The sequence below is a fragment of the Babylonia areolata genome, chromosome 11, assembly GCF_041734735.1.
Source record: "Babylonia areolata isolate BAREFJ2019XMU chromosome 11, ASM4173473v1, whole genome shotgun sequence".
Taxonomy (NCBI): domain Eukaryota; kingdom Metazoa; phylum Mollusca; class Gastropoda; order Neogastropoda; family Buccinidae; genus Babylonia; species Babylonia areolata.
This window is the reverse complement of record NC_134886.1, coordinates 28,447,707-28,466,881: the sequence shown is the minus strand read 5'-3', so window position 1 is coordinate 28,466,881 and position 19,175 is coordinate 28,447,707. Positions and strand designations below refer to the sequence as shown.

At 45.7% G+C, this 19,175-nt stretch overlaps 1 protein-coding gene across 2 annotated transcripts; it reads right to left on the bottom strand.

Annotated features, from left to right (window-relative positions):
- Nucleotides 1-1,416: 1,416 nt before the first annotated feature.
- On the bottom strand, nucleotides 1,417-19,005 carry LOC143287635 (uncharacterized). 2 transcript variants are annotated; one of them, XM_076595755.1, is made up of 3 exons: nucleotides 18,834-19,005; nucleotides 11,430-12,671; nucleotides 1,417-5,077 (listed from the first exon to the last, which is right to left on the bottom strand). In XM_076595755.1, the coding sequence occupies exons 2-3, from the start codon at nucleotides 12,643-12,645 to the stop codon at nucleotides 4,782-4,784; spliced, it is 1,512 nt and encodes a 503-aa protein (XP_076451870.1). In that variant the 5' UTR covers nucleotides 12,646-12,671; nucleotides 18,834-19,005; the 3' UTR covers nucleotides 1,417-4,781. The 2 variants fall into 2 exon arrangements, with proteins under 2 accessions (XP_076451870.1, XP_076451868.1); XM_076595753.1 differs by lacking the exon at nucleotides 18,834-19,005 and adding an exon at nucleotides 13,234-13,599.
- Nucleotides 19,006-19,175: the final 170 nt, after the last annotated feature.

Genomic DNA, 19,175 nt, shown 5'->3' with positions numbered 1-19,175 from the left:
TATCTCCATGTGTATGCCTCAGGATGTATCTATCTCTATGTGTATGCCTCCATATATCCATGTGCATGCCTCCATGTGTATACTTCAGGTTGTATCTGTCTCCATGTGAATGCCTCAAGATGTGTCTATCTCCATGTGTATGCCTCAGGATGTATCTATCTCCATGTGCATGCCTCCATATATCCATGTGCATGCCTCCATGTGTATACCTCAGGATGTATCTATCTCCATGTGTATACCTCAGGATGTATCTATCTCCATATGCATGCCTCCATATATCCATGTGCATGCCTCCATGTGTATACCTCAGGATGTATCTATCTCCATGTGTATACCTCAGGATGTATCTATCTTCATGTGCATGCCTCCATATATCCATGTGCATGCCTCCATGTGTATGCCTCAGGAAATATGTCAATATCCATGTGTATGCCTCAGGATGTGTCTATCTCCATGTGTATGCCTCAGGGTGTATCTATCTCCATGTGTATGCCTCAGGATGTGTCTATCTCCATGTGTATGCCTCAGGGTGTATCTATCTCCATGTGTATACCTCATGCTGTATCCGTCTCCATGTGCATGCCTCCATTTGTATGCCTCAGGATGTATTTATCTCCATGTATATACCTCAGGATATATCTATCACCGAGCATATACCTCAGGATGTATCCATCTCCATGTGTATACCTCAGGATGTATCTATCTCCATGTACATGCCTCCAAGTGTATACCTCAGGATGTATCTATCTCCATGTGTATACCTCAGGACGTATCTATCTCCATGTGCATGCCTCAGTATGTATCTATCTCCATGTGTATGCCTCAGGATGTATATATCTCCATGTGTATGCCTCAGGAAGTATGTTAATATCCATGTGTATACCTCAGGACGTATCTATCTCCATGTGCATGCCTCAGGATGTATCGTGCTCCATGTGTATGCTTCCAGGAGGTACTTAATACGTGTAATCTTCAAGCATATGCCTCAGGTATATTATACAATCATAGTCACTTCTTTGCTATGTTCTTCTATTTCGTTTCTGTGTATGTCCATGTTTGAACTGTAATGCTGCTTACTTAAATGATGAAGCTTGCTTTCTTTGTTCCAGCCTTCCTTCTCTGCACACGCCCAAGAGAGCAAGAGCGAGTGTGGGAGAGAGAGAGAGAAAGAGAGAGAGAGTGTGTGTGTGTGCATGCGTGAGAGTGAAAGAGAGAGAGAGAGAGAGAGAGAGAGAAATGTGTTTTCAAGTAGGTTTCCATGTACATGTTATACATACAAATGTGGATACATGCATGCATGTGTGTGTGTGCGTGCATGGGTGCTCTAGTTTCATTTCCCATTACAGAAATATTAACGTGCTTTCAACACACGCACACCCACATGAGTCCATTATCACCAAGTCAGAAAGACTCAAATCATCTTCAAATAATTTATTCACCAATAAATTACACAATCCAATTGACTACAAAACATTGAATATCCATGTTCTGGGGCCTTTCACGCAAGCACCACCATAATAGACATTACCAGAACAGGAATAAATAAATAAATACTCATGCGCCATCTTCATTCTTATCACTGCTCAAGCAAGCGCACTTAACATACATACAAATAAATTACAATCCATCATCATCTGCAGAGCAATAACTTTCAGGTATGTACATAACAACAATTTCTTAATCCACACATTTCTCAACCTCCATGAGGGTATCTTCACTTTTATCAAATTGCAGGCATCATCTGGTCGGAATCAATCTCTGTGTGTACAATGAGGAGCTTTGTGTAATCTTCAAGTGTTTGGGGGGAAAGAAAAAAAACACACTTCTATTTCCTCTCTCAACTTTTCTCCTATATTCATTATTAATGGAGATCTTTCCTGAAACTACCAAAGAGAAACTCATGCACACACAAACACATTTTTACCATTCCAAATGTGCAAATAACTTAAAACATACCTTTCTTAACTAAATCAATGCATACAAGTTAGAAAAAGAAATCTGTCTCAAATCAATGCATAAACATGCTTGATGTATAATTTAGTTTGATGCTCTTCTAAGATAAATCACATTGTGCTTTTGAACTCAAGCGTGTGAATGAAAAGGGCAGGCAAACATTCTAATGGACCACATTGCTATCAAGCGGGTGTGTGTGTCCTGTCAACTCCCTACAGCCTTGCTGGAGGCAGAACATTTCTGGCGACAAAGAATAAGAGTGAAAATGAAGCAGATGTTTGTTTTGTGGAATTTATCTGCAATTGTTAATGCTGACCATGTGTTATAATTATAGCAAGAGGGAGGGAGGGAAGCCATTACAACTATTAGACATGAGCCTGAAGAACATAAACTGCCTCAAAGTTCCCCCTCCCCTTTTTTTTTTTGGGGGGGGGGATGGGGAATAAAGAATGGGAATATCCTCCCTTCGTTTTCTGTTGCCTGAAGCCATGGAACATTTAACCCTTAACTCACTCAGTACGGCCAGTCCTCTCTTCTTCTCTACACAGACCCCTAGGATGTCCAGTGGGTGTCTGAATGACCCAATCTTTAGCTTCCGTCATCAGAACTGTGGTATTCTTTGTCAACATTCACCTCTTCAGTATAAGAGCGTTCCGCTTGCAACATTTTGATGATGGTAATTGGGATGAAACGCTGTTCGTATGGAGAGAGTTAATTCAACAATGTTTCTTTCTAGCTGTCTTTAAAATAGATCACAAACACTAATGCCAGGTTGCTTTATGTCTTTCACTGATCTCCACACATTGATTTCCATTCCATATACATGTAAGTATATAAAAATGGGACCAATTTGTGTCTGAAAAGATAAACTTTTCTTCCAGGAAAGATGCGAGGCAGAATACAAGGCTGTGAAGACTTTCCCCTACACACCTTTGGAACAACAGCAGTACATGAAACAACCATGGAATGAAACAGAACTGATAATGAATACTATTCGTACATGTACTCTCTGGACATATATTGCAAGATCTTGGTCCAGATTAGATGGAAAAGTTTGTGTGTGTGTGTTTTTTTCCCCTTCTTGGTCCTGGGATGGGTAGGCAGTGGGTAAAAAGGCAGTAGGTGGGACTGACAAGATTTGGTAGAATTTCAGCAGATTTTCTTTCACTGTGCATTACACAATGGTTGTCCCAATACAAACGCTTTGCAATGGAATCTTCAATGGCTTATGGTAATCAAATATGGAAAGATTTGTAGAACTTTACATCTGCAACGGTGCTGAGAGCAGGGGAGGGGTGGGGGTTATGTCAGGAGATGAAATTTATCATTGATTCCTTTCAGTTTATGTAATTTACATCCCCAAACAAATGTATGAACACGCAAACCAAACAATGGTAATGTATTCAGGCAGTACAGACAGCCTTTCCATAGTTTATACAATCACTGTACATTCATTCTGAAGTAACTTCAAGTAATCAATACTTTTCCCATCACTTTATACACTCGTCACTGTCATATGCAGATCAGAAGTCTGTATATGACGTCAACATGGCAAGATGATGCAAGTAAGATGATGCAAGTAAGTATATTATTTAAAAAAAAAAAAAAAAAAAAAAAAAAAAAAAAAAAGGTGGAGAGGAAAGGTTTGGTAAAAGTTCAACCACCCCTTCAAGATTTTTTTTAAGAAAGGTAACAGACCAAAATTCTCATGATTTATACAAAAAAATGATTATGAAGCATGTCCAACCAATGAATACATTTAAATACAGCCGAGGACATGAACATCACAGTTTTATGTTGATTGCAAGCATCCCCCCACCCCCCCTAATGCTTTCGAGTTGAGACTTCACCATCAATCCCACAATATAAAAAAAACAAATGTTTCCCCCTGACCCCAAAAGATTTTAAAATGAAACCCTCAAACTTCACCAGCACAAAGATGAAGCCAAGCAGACATGACAAAAAAATATTGATATGTTTAAAGTTGAATGTACAATCTGACAAAGGGGGTGAGAAACGAAACCAGATATCTTGCAGCTGTTTCAAACCAGTCTTTTTGTATGCCAAGCGTGCGTGCACACATTTTTTGATCATGCATGTTCATGTTAACTTTTGTGTGCCTTTATGTGCACGTGACTGCATCTTTCACAAACTATCAAGCACAGCCATCCGATTCTCTCACAATCTGTGCAAACTGGTTTCTTCCCCATATAGTGCAGGGATGTACTGAGGAACCAGTGAAAGATGATTTACAGTAGGCATGACTTGAACTAACAAACAAACAAAAGACATGAGGACAAATAAATAACAAAGACATGAGATTCTATGTTGTTAGAGGAAAGCCCAGACATTGTCTTTTTTGTGTTTCAATGAGAAAACATCCTCCTTCACACACACAAAATATTTATATATATATCATATACCCTTGCATCAGTCCATTATCTGGTGGTCGCACAGGCCAAACCAACCTTCTCACTCGGTCCTTAGTTTAATTTCATCAATTAAACTTCAAGTCAGTCATTTCACTTCGTCTGGCAAACGACAAGTGTCGCAGTTCTTGGCTTGCAGACAAATGCATCATCATCATAACTTGGTCTCTTCCAGCATATCTGTGTCAGTCATATCACCAGGAATCCAGACATGGTCATGCGATATTGTTGCAAGTGAACCATAGTCACCCAAAATCCCCCCCCCCCTCCACAAGACCCTGAGAGAAGGGGGGGTGGGTGTGTGGGAGCTTTCTCAGGAATTAAATAAACAGTCTGTGGCTGTTCATCAACTGATGCCCCGTTGTTCCTTTTTCCTTCCTACAGCTTTCTCCCTTCTGTTCACCTGTCCATGTTACGCATCAGCTCCTTCAGCAAAGAGCCCATGGAGAAGGTGGTCGAAGCAGAGGTGGAGGAGCAGCAGGAGGACGGGGAGGAGAAGGTCCGGTCGATGTGCCGGCAGAAGAGACGCTCCACCATGTTGGCACTGATGCCGTAGAGCGAGGGCAGGCACATCAGCAGACGCGAGTAGTGCATCACGTCGCGGGGGCGCGTGCTGTGCACGTGCTGCTGGAGGGACTTCTGGATCTGCGAGTTGAAGCCGTCCACCTTCGCTGCCTCATTCACACCAGCGTTACCTGTGAAACACACACACAGAGAAAAAACATGTTGAGTATTTGAGAGTGATATGATGAAAAGAATAATGCCAATGAGGGAAAGGATCTTCTGAGTTGGAGGGAGAGAGAGAGACAGACAGACAGAGACAGATCGAGGGGGATGGAGGTTAGAAATGCTGACGGGACAGGAGTGTGTGTGTGTGTGTGGGGGGGGGGGGGGGGGGGGGGGGGGTGGGTTCTACTGTTGACAAAAAAACAACCCCAAAAACGGAACAGCAAACTTCCTTCCACCTCCGTGGTTGGCCAGGTCAGAAACAGGGGGGAAACAAAACACTGAACCAAATCTGTGCCTTTGTTCGTCGACCAAAAAGAAAGCGGCTCTGTCGAACAAGCAGACGAAAAAGGGAAGACATATTTGCACAAGGCTTTGCAAAGGTAGCGTGCTATCTTGTGTGTCCCCTTTTTGGGATGTTGTCCTCCACACACATTTTTTTCTCTCTCCTATTTTCTTTCAAAAAAAAAAAAAAAAAAAAAAAAAAAAAAATTTCTTTGATGAACGTGCCAGAAGATTCAGAGAGGGAAAGCAGAAGGAATGAGAGAGATGGAGATGAGACGAGAGGAGGGAAGGAGACGGACAGAGAGGCCAGGCCAACAGAACAAAGGACTTCGTTCGGCAGTGATGGTTTATCAAAGGTGCATAAACCTTCATTAGAGTTTTGCGTTGAACCACACCAACAGGGAAAAAACACCACCACCACCACCTGCTCCCATGAATAAAAGTGTTATTTGTTGTCTGCAGCTTCTGAGTTAAAAAAACAAACAAAAAACAAACCATCAGGGATTCCCTCTTTTTAGCTTTCTTCTGTGCGCGCGTGCGTGCACACAAGTGTCTTATGTATGTATGTATGTATGTGTGTGTATGTGTGTATGAATCCGTCATAAAGGAATGGTCCTGTCCCAATCTACCATCGATCTTGTTTTGCGACCCCGTGATATACGTGTGTGTGTGTGTGTGTGTGTGTGTGTGTGTGTATTTTTTTTTTTTTTTTTGGTGGTCTGGTTGAGTCAGGTCAATGTCCTCTCCGAACATTGCCCTCCGTTCGTTGACCGACATTTTACTGGTTATTATAATAATCATCGTCAGCTGATCCACCACCACACAAGGCGAGAGGGTGGAGGTCATGCGTGCGTTGGTACGTGTGCAACGTTCAAAGTACCTTCTTTCTCACTGAGGTGGGACCAGTTAAGTACAGATTGATGACTTGCACTTGAAACAGGGGGGAAAAAAAATCTAAAAATCTGCCTTGGGGAAAAAGAGGGGGGGTGGGGGGGGGTGTGCGTGTGGTGGGAGGGGTGGGGGAAGGGGGAGGAGCGGAACTTCATCCCAAGTACTAACTACGACCTTGAGTTTGAAGTAATTGTTCTTTTACTGTTGCCAGTGGCCGAGAGAGAGAGAGAGAGAGAGAGAGAGAGAGAGGGGGGGGGGAGGGGTCGATGGTCTCGAGAGCTCGATCTATTACTTCCCACAGAACACATCACCACCACCCAACTTCTTTAAAAAAATAATCTCTTCTTGTTGCCGAAGCGAGCGAGCCGTTCATTCGCTGGTTGTCTGGGGAGGGGATGGAGGGGAGGGGAAGGGGGGGGAGAAAAAAGAAGAAGAAAAAAAGGCCAGGCAAGGCCAGGCGAGGAGGCAGGCGAACGGGCGGGAAAGGTCGGCGACCACTGACTAGTAGTCGTTGACAAAGAGCCAGCAGCAAGACCCTGTACCGTGAGTGTGTGTGCGAGCGACCACCACCACTTCTAGCAAGCCGCCTGCCGCTGCACCACTTAGGGTCTATCGGCAAGCGAACCCTACTACTACGAGGCGCCTTTGACACCACGAGAGAGAGAGAGAGGGAGAGAGGGGAGGGTGGCGGGGGAGGGAGGGGAAGGGAAAGAGAGCGCGCGCTTCGTCACTTACTGCCGCCGCCGCCGTCAGCCACCGCTACGGCCGCCGTTGCCAAGAGGTCGTCGACCTCTGAGATGTTTCGTGTGAACGTCCTCTTCTTGCCTTCGTCCTCGCTCCATACCAACCCAACTCCACCCCTCCCCACCCACCCTCCCTTCCCTACCACCTTGTCAACCTCCACTTCCACTATTTTTTCTTAAAAAAAAAAGAAAAAAAAAGTGCTAGTGATGAGGTTTGGGGAGGGAGGGTGGAGTGCTAAGAGGGGTGATGGGGACTGGGGGGGTGGGGGTGAGGTTTGAGAACCATGCCACGAAGCACTGACTTGACGTGTATCCCCTACACCCCCCCCCCCCAACCCCTTTCCAACAACCTGGCCCCCCCCCCCCCGGCCAGACACCTCACTACCATCGACCTCTGAGCTTTTTCTTGTTTGGTTGGCCCAAGTTCACATGCACTTCAATTATCTGAAATGTTGAGACAGATGACCCCCCCCCCCCCCCCCCCCCCCCCCTGACTACCCCCCTCTCTGGGAAACAGAAGCTGGGGGAATAATATCTTCCCGTTCCAAAGACAATAAATAACGTTTGAAGTGTGTATTCATAAAAAAATAATCATTTCATCTTGTTCGTATTTCAGAGAGGTTGTCAGCCTTAGCGTTCGATTAATTGTTTCAAAAACAAATCACTTAGAGAAAGAATTTGGAGAAGCCGAGAGAGAGAGAGAGAGAGAGAGAGAGAGAGAGGGGAGAGAGCGAGCAGACGGCAAGACCGATACAGAAATGAAATCATGAAAATGTCAACACAATTCATAACCTCAAAGCAACCGATTACATTTGCAGGCAGTCCAACTGTTATAGTCAGTGTTGTAACGTGGTTAAGAACCTGAGCGTCTAAAACAAGGCACAGACAAAATGGTGAGAGATGAAGGAGGGATTGGGCCTGGGGGAAGTCGCATTACTGTCTAAGCCAAAGTTGCTTAACAATTTTCTCTGTTCAAAGCGACCTTGGACTTGATTCAGGACTGTAACCACGCTCTTATATTGGGGTCCAACTCTGCAGCCATGACTATTCATAATCAAAATAACACGCACACAAATCTGAAATAGATGTCATCCATTACCGGTTTCGTTCACTGTTAACTCTCTCTCCGTATGTATGTATGTGTGTGTGTGTGTGTGTGTGTGTGTGTGTGTGTGTGTGTGTGTGTGTGTGTGTGTGTGTGTGTGTGTGTGTGTGTGTGTGTGTGTGTGTGTGTGCGTGTATATATATTCGATATTATCAAATGAACAGACGACGTGGCGCAAGAGCCATGAGTAAACGTCTGACATCAATTAATAAAACAAAACAAAACAATAAAAAATAAACACTTAAATTTCTTTCCGAACCGGCTCAAACGCGGCATCGCCGATCGAGAGCCCACCAACTAAACGAACCGACTCTAAAATAGCCGACGACATGTCGCGGCGACAGATTCTCGTTCTTTTCCTCTTCTTTCCTTCAACTCCTTTCTTTCGCGACTTCCGAACATGTCAAGCAGGCAAAAATGTCGCCGTGATCTTCAGGCCAAGTCAGTCGCTCGCGAGATCGAGACCGAGACCGTACCTGCACACGAAACAAACATGGGGCGACGTTCTTTGCGGCAATGACACGAGCTCGCAACTGTGGCCGCGCGTGCACAACACCGTTGCTGCGTTCGTGAAGTCGTAGTACGTCGCCGCTGGCTGCTGCGGCAGAATCGATCACACGTGTGTGTGTGTGTGTGTGTGTGTGTGTGTGTGTGTGTGAACGCATGTGCGATGTGCAGTTATGTCGGCTGACCAGCTGGTCGTTCGGTCTCGTGTGTGTGTGTTCTCTCTGTCTCTTTCTGTGTGTGTGTGTGTGTGTGTGTGTGTGTGTGTGTGTGTGTGTGTGTGTGTGTGTGTCACAATCCCTGTACTTGATCAGAGAGGAGGGAGAGGAGAGAGAGAGAGAGAGAGAGAGAGAGAGAGAGAGAGGTTGTAATATATATATATATCCATACTCATGTTCTACAGGTCGATTTTTTTTTATTTTTTTTTTTTTTTTTAAATGAGCTTCGGGTCAGCCGCTCCTAGTATGTCAACGGTAATGGATTGTTACGTTTATTTCCAGATCACTGAAAACCGTTACCCAACGATACTTTTTTTGGGGGGGTGGGGGGGTATAGTAAGCCGTCCAACGGTTTTATCGATTGTCCTTCTGAGAAAGGAGGAAAATAATCATTCCCTGTGCGTGCGGGTTAGCCCAGTCCTATAATCTCGACCAGTCGAACAGCCATGGTCCGTCGCCTCGCATTAAGCAAGAGACCGCTTGTATAAAAATCTCGCTTACTTAACGTACACGTGCAAGGCAGTGGGGATCTACGTCACAGCAAGTTATTTCTGACATTCACTGCAGGGACTTTTTATTTTAATTATTGCTTGTTTTTTTTAATATTAAATATCATTCCGTCAGTGTTCGTTTGGTAGGTGGTCAACCTCCAGTTACACATGCCAACTTATAATATGAATCCTCATCGACAGTACATGTCAATAATGAGAAAGTCATTTTTTTCTTCTTTTTTGAGAAAGAAAATTACAAAATACATTTTGTGAAAGGAATCGTATTCTTCCTGGTCAGTAGTGGTGTTTAGCACTGTGAAAGCAAGTACTTGAGCAAGACAAGTGCTTGCACACACACACACACACACTCCACCCCTTCTCCCGCACACACACACACGAATCCCCTCATAATCCCTCTTTCCTTTTTTATACACACAACCGGGTTTGTCGACTGAATCATGAAAAAATCTCTTCCTCTTCCCTTCTATCAGACCCGGCTACTTGTCTTTATTAGACCGACCCCTTCTACACTCCCCAGCCATACCACGAATTACTCGGCTGATATATAGGTAGGTAAGTAAGGTGGGTGACCTCATCTTATCGGCCTTCTTTCTTTCTTTTCTCTCTCTCCCCTTCTCCATTTGAAACAACCAGCGCAGCTCTTTGTCCTTCGCACAAAACTCGTCCTCGTCTTCTTGGTCAAGCGTGGTGGGTTGTTGGTGCTGGGAAGGGACGGACGAGGGGGGGGGGGTAACGGGAGGTCAGAGAGAGGGAAGGGTTAGTATGGTGGTGGTGGAAGGGGGAGGAGGAGGGGGAGAGTAAGAGGAGAAAGGGGGGTGTATGCATGATGACCCTGAACTGGACAAAACTTCTATTCTGATCTGAGGGTGAGTGCAGTCCCGTGTCCTGACTTGACCTTCCAACCGCCCCTAACCATCATCACGCACCCCTTTTCCGCTTCTTCTCCCTCCCCGTTCCATTTATCCATCCATCCTTTTCTCTCTCTCTGATGCCTGTCTATTCTTTTTTTTTCTCCTCTCTCCTCTGCACTGTTGCTCATGTGTAAAAAGGAAGGAAAACCAGCAATGCAAGGAAGGCACTCACTGGTGACAAGTCCCCCCCCCACCCCCCCGTTTTTTTCTTCTTTCTTTCTTTTCGGACTTCACTGACCGCTTGCTACCTTGACCATTTTGGGTCTTGCCTGGTCGACCTTTCACCTTTTGCCCTCTCCCTCCCTCCCTCTATAGCGCCCGGTGCTTGGACACTGGCTGGAAGAACAGTGACGGTACCCCTGGAGATTTAAGGAGAAAAATGGGAGAGGGAGTGAGGTGGGGTGGGGTGAGGGTGGTGCTTGCTACTGCTACTCTGCCAGCCGGGTGTGATAATCAGTTGAAGGACAAATGCACTTTTCAGGCACACACACAGAGATAGAGAGAGCGAGAGAGAGAGCCGGAGAAAGGCACGTGAAACAGACGGGCGAGTGAGGGTTGCGGTCTCATAAGGCAACAACCTGTGCAAAAACTAAAGCAGGTGTCCTCTCCTCAACTCTCCCCCAACCTTCTGCTTGGTGTACTGAATGACGGTCTGTGTATTCATCGTGTGTGTTGTGTGTGTGTGAGAGAGAGAGAGAGAGGAGGGGGGGGGGGGGGGGGGCACGTAAAACAGACGGGCGAGTGAGGATTGCGGTCACAAAGAGGAACCAAAAGTTCAAAAACTAAAGCAGGTGTCCTCTCCTCAACTGCCCCCCACGCCCCTTCCCCTCCCCCAACCTTCTGCTTGGTGTACTGAATGACGGTCTGTGTATTCTAGGTCTGCATCTGAACATATGGAGAGAGGAAAAAAATAGAGTTCATGCGTACACCTTTATACATCGTGTGTGTTGTGTATATATATGTGTGTGTGTGTGTGTGTGTGTGAGAGAGAGAGAGAGAGAGCACACAACTCGAACACCGATTCCTTCACATCCATTCACTTTCAAAACACCACACACACATGTGCACGCACACCAAAACAAACACAACCACACCACCCACCCAAACAAATACTTTTTTCCATCCACACACACACATACGCAGCATACTCACCAGAATTGAACAGCACCAGCATCCTGAGGTAGTGGTACTCTTCAGACTCTACCCCCATGTGCTGGCACTTGCGGATGAAGGTCTGAATGGCCTCCACCGACTTCATGGTGGGCTCGTCTGGGGACGGCAAACAGTCCGCCGCCTCCGAGGAACCGGAGGAACCCTCCGCCACGGAAGAAGGGTCCGTCCTCAGCGGGGTGACCACGAACTGGAAGTTGCTCTCGGCCATGAACAGCAGCAGGAGCCGGCTCCACGAGTTGAGGAGCAGGGTGAACTGGTCGCCAGGGGTGAGGTCCTCCCGGAAGCAGCTCACCGAGTGGGCGAACTGCACCACTTTCACCAGCCAGTCCGACACGCGGGCCGACACCGGGTACATGTTCTTCTTGGCTAGCGTCACGCGGGTGGAGCCGCACAGGTGGCGGGTGGTGGTGGTGGTGGGATACCCGGACTCTGAGCTGCAGGGGGAGTCGCAACTCCGATCGCTGTTGGCTGAGGAGGAAGAGGAGGTGGTTGGGGAGGCCGAGTGGAATGGGGAGGAGGAAGGGGGCTGAAGGGTCTTACCCACCTGCAGGAGGTTCCTGAGCAGGGAGAACTCGCTGCTGTGGCCTTGGTGGTCCTCGGCAGGGGACGGGGGAAAGGTGTGGTGGAAGGAGGCCGGGGAAGAGGCGGCGGCGTCATCAGAGGAGGAGGCGGAGGAAGGGCGCTTGAAGGACAAGTCCATGGGCTCCGTCTGCACATCCTCGGGGGGCGGGGAGAGTACAGTGGTAGACCCCCTGCCTAGAAAGGGTCCCCCGGGGCAGCAGGATGGGGTCTCCACCTCCACAAATGGACACTTCCGCTTCCCTAGAGGGCTGTGCGACTGCCGGCCCGCGGCGGCCTCAGAGCCAGGCGGCGACGACGACATGAAGTGCGAGTACGCCTCTGGCACCTCGCCCCTCAGCACCGACTTGAGCGTGGTGGTGGCGGTGTTGGGGGTGCCCTCGTTCATCATGCTCTCCTGGTTGCTCCTGGACCGGCAAGGGTACTCCGGGGTTGGGGTGCGGGAGGGCGGGTGGGGCGAGGTGGTGGAGGGGCTGGCCTGGAAGGAGTAGCAGGTGTAGGGCTGGGAGGGGGTGGAGAACATGGGGGAGGACAGGCTGGGGCAGTTGGCGGAAGGGTAGACCATGGCGGCGGGCTGGGCTCCGAAGACGGGTTGGTTTCGGTATAGCACCTCCATCAACAATGCGCTCCCTTCAGGGGGATCTGCATCAAACACACACACACACATACAGTTAAGACCCTGTACTGGTCATCCTTATTAAAAGGGCACGTGCAAAAACTAGACCTGACAATACAAACATACAACTGCCACAATTATACATGCTTAAACTGTACATCAAGCTTTCCATTCCAACTAATTAAATGATTTATTTGTGTTTTACAACTTTCGTAAGTTGGTACACGCATCTTCGCAAATATTCACGACAAAATCCTGTTATACAAAATCTAATTATATAAAAAAAAAAAAAAAAAAAAAAAAAAAAAGCAGATGCCAGTAAAAATGCGAACACAAACGAAGATGGACAACAGTTATAACGATGACTAAACAAACAACACACACACAAAAGAGAGAGAGAAAAAAAAAGAACAAGATAGGAAGTAAAAACGTGAAAAAACAAAACAAAAAGAAAAGAAAAAAACAAACCAACCCGAATGCAGGTAGACAAACACAACTATTATTTCAGAATCTGGCAATGAATACATAAAAAAGTCAGTTACCCCCCAACCCCTTTCACAAGGAAAAGAAGTGTTTTTTTTTTATTACCTCCTGGAAAACTATGAAACTGCAAGGAAGTTACAAATCAGAAGTGCAGGCAAGGTCGTCAAAAAAACAAGTTAATTTCTCATGACGACGGGGAAAAAACTCCACGCACATAAAAGTAAAACAAACAAGAACCAGTCCCACAATCAAAGTCAACTTTTTTTTTCCACACTATCAACGAGACACAGTAGACTTAGACGACTGGCAGGATTTCCTTTTCCTTCAAACTAACACACAGCTGAGCAGTACACGTCCTTTCCCCTCGGCGCTCTCTCGACGAATGCAAGCGATGATTGACCTGCGGAGCTATTTTGCGTCAGCCAGCACGCGGCGAGCGGTAAAAATAGCGCCGGTTCATACACCGAAACCTTGACAAAAGTGCAAAGACCTCACCCGATTCTACTTCGGGCATCTCCGCCGACCCGGCTTGCCGAGAGAGGCGCCTGCTGATTGGCTGCGAGTCAGGCGTTGACCCCGCTGTCGTTAGTGCAATCTCGCTTGCGTCAAAAGGGGGGCGATGAATCGCGCGACTCGATTCGTTGGTGAGAGCTGGGTTGACTGACCTAGTTTCTCGAGCGAAGCCCCACCTACTTTTTTTTTTTTTTTTTTTTTTTAAAAGCAGCGCTGCTTTGGTCTTGTGTTGCGCGTGAGGGGTGAGGTGGTGGGGGGAACAAGACTGCGCGGAGCGACTGGGTACATAGTATAGAGTCTTTGTTGGCACGGTAGTTGGTAACGTTACGCCACTCCCCCCTAACCTATTTTCTCCTCCACCCCCTGCTAAGTAACTCGTCCTGGATGGGACAGGAATGTGGTAAACAGCGCCCCAGTTTGGGTGGGTCAGGAGGCCACCTCTATTCTCACCTCCGTTGCCCTACAGTCCGTTTTGAGCCCTTCGCTGGGAGAAAAAAAAAATCCAACCGAAAAAGTAGGTCGTTCTTTGATGTCATTGACCTGGTTTAATTCTGGTTTAAAAAAAAAAAACACACACCACAAAACAAAAAACTTCCACTTCTCTCTCTCACGACCCCCACCTACTTACACCCCCCCCCCCTCCACCAATCTCTTTCTAATACTAACGTGTCTTGAGATCACACACGAAGCGGACACATAAACTTACATTGGTACTGGGACAATGCTGCTTGAAACAATCCATCACACACACATACATACACACACACAGGGTACGTGGAAATGGGTTTTCATGTGAAAGAATTCGCGAGGAAAAAAACAAAACAAAAAACTAGCAAAAAAACAAACAACAACAACAACAACAAAACAACAACAAACAACAACAACAACAAAAAAAACCCACACACACACACACACACAAAAACCCCCCACAAAAACGTTCAGTCCAATATCACATTAACAGGTTTGGAAAATCAGTCTGAGCATCCTTTTTTTAATGGGAATACGGTCTTTTATGTGGATGAGAAAAAAAAAGTCAGTCGATATCTCTATTAATAAGAAAGTATGGAAATTCCAACCAAGGCATCTTTTCAGAATTCAGGATATGAGCTGTTAGCTTGTTGTTGCTCTGCTGTCTGTGTGTACATAGTGTAGAACATGTTTTCTGAATAACGATTGATTTTGTTTAAACCAGATGAGGAGCTTTAAACTAAAAGGCAAACCGGATCACACCAGACATGGCAGCGCACATCCCTGGTATAGTGCACCTCAGTGGAACTTGGTGGCAATTCAGGATCTCAACCGAAGACAGCACATTTATACAGGATTATAGTTATATAGTTGGTGCTCCGACCGAACACTCTTTGGTTTCAACATGACAGAGGGTCTGTATTATAGTGGACTCGATCGACAGAGAGAGAGAGAGAGAGAGAGAGAGAGAGAGAGACATCATGCCAATCTAAGAACGAAGACGGGGAAAAAAAACCCAACAGACCGAGAGAAGAACGCGGACAGCCACCATCTTCCACCCCCTCTCCCCCTACATTCTCCCTCCCCATTTCTCCAATCAATGGATGAACAGACATGACGTCATCTCATTGGCAAGACAGGGGTAGAAAACTGAAAGACGCTGACTCATATCCCCCTCCCCCGCCCCCCCCTCACAAGTACCAGACAGGGAGGGCTCGAACCCTCCTCAATCCCCAATACAACATCACCCCAAAAAGATCTGGTCCATTCCCGTATCCTCCTCCCTCCCCATCCACATTCATGCACGCCTTTGTTTTGATCGCAGTTGAAAAGCTGGTGGTTCAGGAGTGAGAGAGAGAGAGAGAGAGAGAGAGACAGAGAGAGACACACACAGAGGCAAAGACAGAGAGAGAGAGAGAGAGAGAGAGACAGAGAGAGCGAGAGAAGGGGTGGGGACAGTTTTAAGCAGTCTGCAGTTTTCAGTTCAGACCTGTTGACAGTTATCCATGTGTGTGTGTGTGTGTGTGTGTGTGTGTGTGTGTGTGTGTGTGTGTGTGTGTGTGCGTGCGTGCGTGCGTGTGTGAGTGCGCGCGCGCGCACGCATGTGTATTTCAAGAATCAAGACTTCGCGAATCTCACCGACACTGTACACCACCACATCATGCATGCCACGCACGCACGTGTTCATACAGCACGCGCACACACACGACTAAAGAAAGAGTAGTGCATGTTCAGGTGAAAGAGAGAGAGAGAGAGGGGAGATGGGTCAAGCAAGACTTGAGTGTGTGGTGGTGGTGGTGGTGGTAGCTGTGGTCTGCACGCGCGCATCTGCGTGACGAGCGCTAGTGTAAAGTACGGGCTAAGGAACTCTGGGCCCAGCACTTTTCACGCGCACTGGCGGTGCCCAAGCCAAGACAAAAGGTGACCAGGACAGACAAGCTGGCGCTTCGAGAGTCGATCACGGACCATACAGTGTCCACGCGCTGACGGCATGATAGTGTATCACAGACACTGGATGCAGTGTACTGTAAGAACTGCGATCGTTCTTCGCTGCACGCCGGATGCTGGCTACTCACAGTAGATGAGGAGTCAACGTACCAGCGGGCGTTTAGTCTGGAGCCGCATTTTTTTTTTTTTTTTTTTTGTTCGTCGCTCTTTATCAATGTTGAAGCGGAATCCTTGGCTACATCCAGTCTTTCTAAATAACTACGTCATTATATCCGCCGCCGCCGCCCTATGTTAATATCGTTTTTCCACCGTGAAGGCTCCAATATACATGTATACCCCCCCCCCTCTCTCTCTCTCTATATATATAGACAGAATAATTATATATATATATATATATATATATATATATATATATAGAGAGAGAGAGAGAGAGAGAGAGAGAATCTATGAAACAGACATATATAGTGACACATGGGGGGGGGGGAGATTATGTGAAACAGAAAGAGACAAAGTGACACACGGAGAGAGAGAGAGACAGAGAGCGAGAGAGACAGACAGGGGCATACTGATGGGGTCAACGAACTGGCGTGGGGGACAGGTCACAGATGAGCATCATCATTATCCATCCATCCACCCACCCCGTTCCCCTAACACCACCACCACTACCCTCTTCACTCCTGTTGTCTCTTGTTTTTGCATCCCACTGGTGTCACTGAACTTCGCGACTGGCAAACACAATCGTCATGCTGTGCGTTTTCGGTTAATGAAATATAAAGAAGGAGAAAAAGAAGAAAAAAAAAGCTTCATGAGAAATAGGTTCCTGTGCCCATAAGAAAATGAAATGAAGTGATAATGGTGCTTGCACACACACACACACACACACAGAGGAGCGTTGAATTAGAACAAAAAAATGCGATTCACTGACCGGAAAAAAAGGGCAGAGAAACAAGGTTCATTATCAAAAGGTCAACTTTCACGAGGAAATGAACTGAAATAATAGTAATACATGCATAATTATAGGCACACAGATGTATCAAGATTCGCTGACTATGCATTTTCTCTTGCATTGATACACACTGTCGTAATTATACAAGTTACATAATCCTCTCCACCCCCACCCGCACACTTTTCCCGCTTTTCTTTTGTTAGAACAATGTGATATCACAAAAATATGAGAGAGAGAGAGAGAGAGAGAGAGAGAGAGAGAGAGAGAGAGAGAGAGAGAGAGAGAGAATTTTCTTTTTTCCTTCGTATATTATCCTTTCTTTTTTCGCTTGAAAAAGCTGATAGAAGAGGTACTATTCATAGAATATCTAGAGGATTTTCATTTTTTCCGTGGTATATATCCATCAAGTGGTTATTACATAATTATCCGCCATGGGGTTATAAAAACACACACACACCGCACACACACACACACACAAACACACAGAGAAACTGCTTCTGCCAAATGACTCATGAAGCTATATAGTATATAAACAGGACCAATTTGCAATTAAAATTTCAGGACCTATGACGTACCTGCACTTAATCTGCATTCATTCCAAACTTTCACCGAACTACTGTTGTGCAGTTTTAAAACCAAGTCCACGTTTGAACATATTAACTATATTAGTCACCAGTACACAGTTGTCACCAATACATACTTTCAAATTGCGTAAAATCATTTTTATGAACAATCATTTTGACTTTAAAAAAACAACAACAATAACGTAGGAAGGAATTTTTGTTTAATGTCCCGTCACACATATCGGTGATTGAAGACATTTTGTAAAAGTATTTATGAATACATCTGAGTATTATCGGTTAGAAGGGGTGGGAGATGTGGATGAATGGAGGGTTTGGGGAAACTGGGCAAATGAGGGTAAAAATGTAACAATAACGTGTATTCATTTAAAATGCAACAATGGCATATAGTAAAAACCTTTCAGTTTTTATCTGTATTTTCATTTATGTTTCAGTCAGCAATTTTCATACATGGATACTTATATTTATTCCTATTTTGTATTTATAATTGCGTATGTACGCCCAGAGAAAAAAAAAATCACACACACACACACACACACAGACTAATGGCATGGGTAACATACAGGAAAGAATGAGTTCCACGTCATCAAATTATCATTAATATAACTTACAAATACAACAACAGTAATATAAATAATCACGTGACATAACTTATTACAAAACAGTCTTATACATAACCCAAATTTTCAGTTTCACATGCTATTTCTTATTACACTGTTAACACTGCTTCACCACCCTTCCCTCAAAAAACATTTTATTTTAAAAAAATCCGATGTGGACTGTATTTTAATTGTTTCAGTTACCCTTCCACACATGAACTTTCCTCTCAGAGATTTCAATGCGTATCTCCTCTTCTGGAAGAATTTGTCTGGTGCATCGTTAATTCGGTATCGATATCAGTGGCAATTGTGTGCGTTTAGCATTTTACAGTTTGCGCAGAAAGAACGATCATCTTAAATTTTGTATTCTGCGTTCTCGAATCGACGGCACTGGCGGCTGGCTAATTAAAAAAAAACACACACAAAAACCCCCCAATAAAAATCAGCAATGATGAAAAACCCTGCAGCCATATTTAGCGGCTCTGCACCCTTTCTCAAACATATCTCCACCAAAGAAGCAAAATCTAGGGCAATAGTTCACTAGGCTTTCCCAGTCGGCGACAGGTTAAGACCAGCGATTCCACATATACTGTCTTCCCCTCCCACTCATTCAATTGTCCAAATGGAGGGACACAAAAAGCAACAACTCACCATTCAAATCGACTTTCTCAGTCGATCGGGCACTTGAGCACAGGCAGCTGTCCTCTTAATTAGTTCGTCGATGGAAAAATATCAATGACCGTTTTCGTGGGTGTGCTCGGACTACAAGACTGTTGTCACAGCTCACGCTCTCAGTTCTTCACGAAGCAAGTAAGTGCAGACTATGTATAGCTGCTGTGTGGGACGGGCCAATCGAACGGCGCCGCTGTGCGCGAGACCATATGCAAAGTACGGCGGCTCCGCCTGTCACTCACTCACGAAACACGCGGGCTTTTGTCCTTGAACTGGAATGCCAAGGACTTGACGGTCGCTCGCTTCACGTATTTTCGCGTT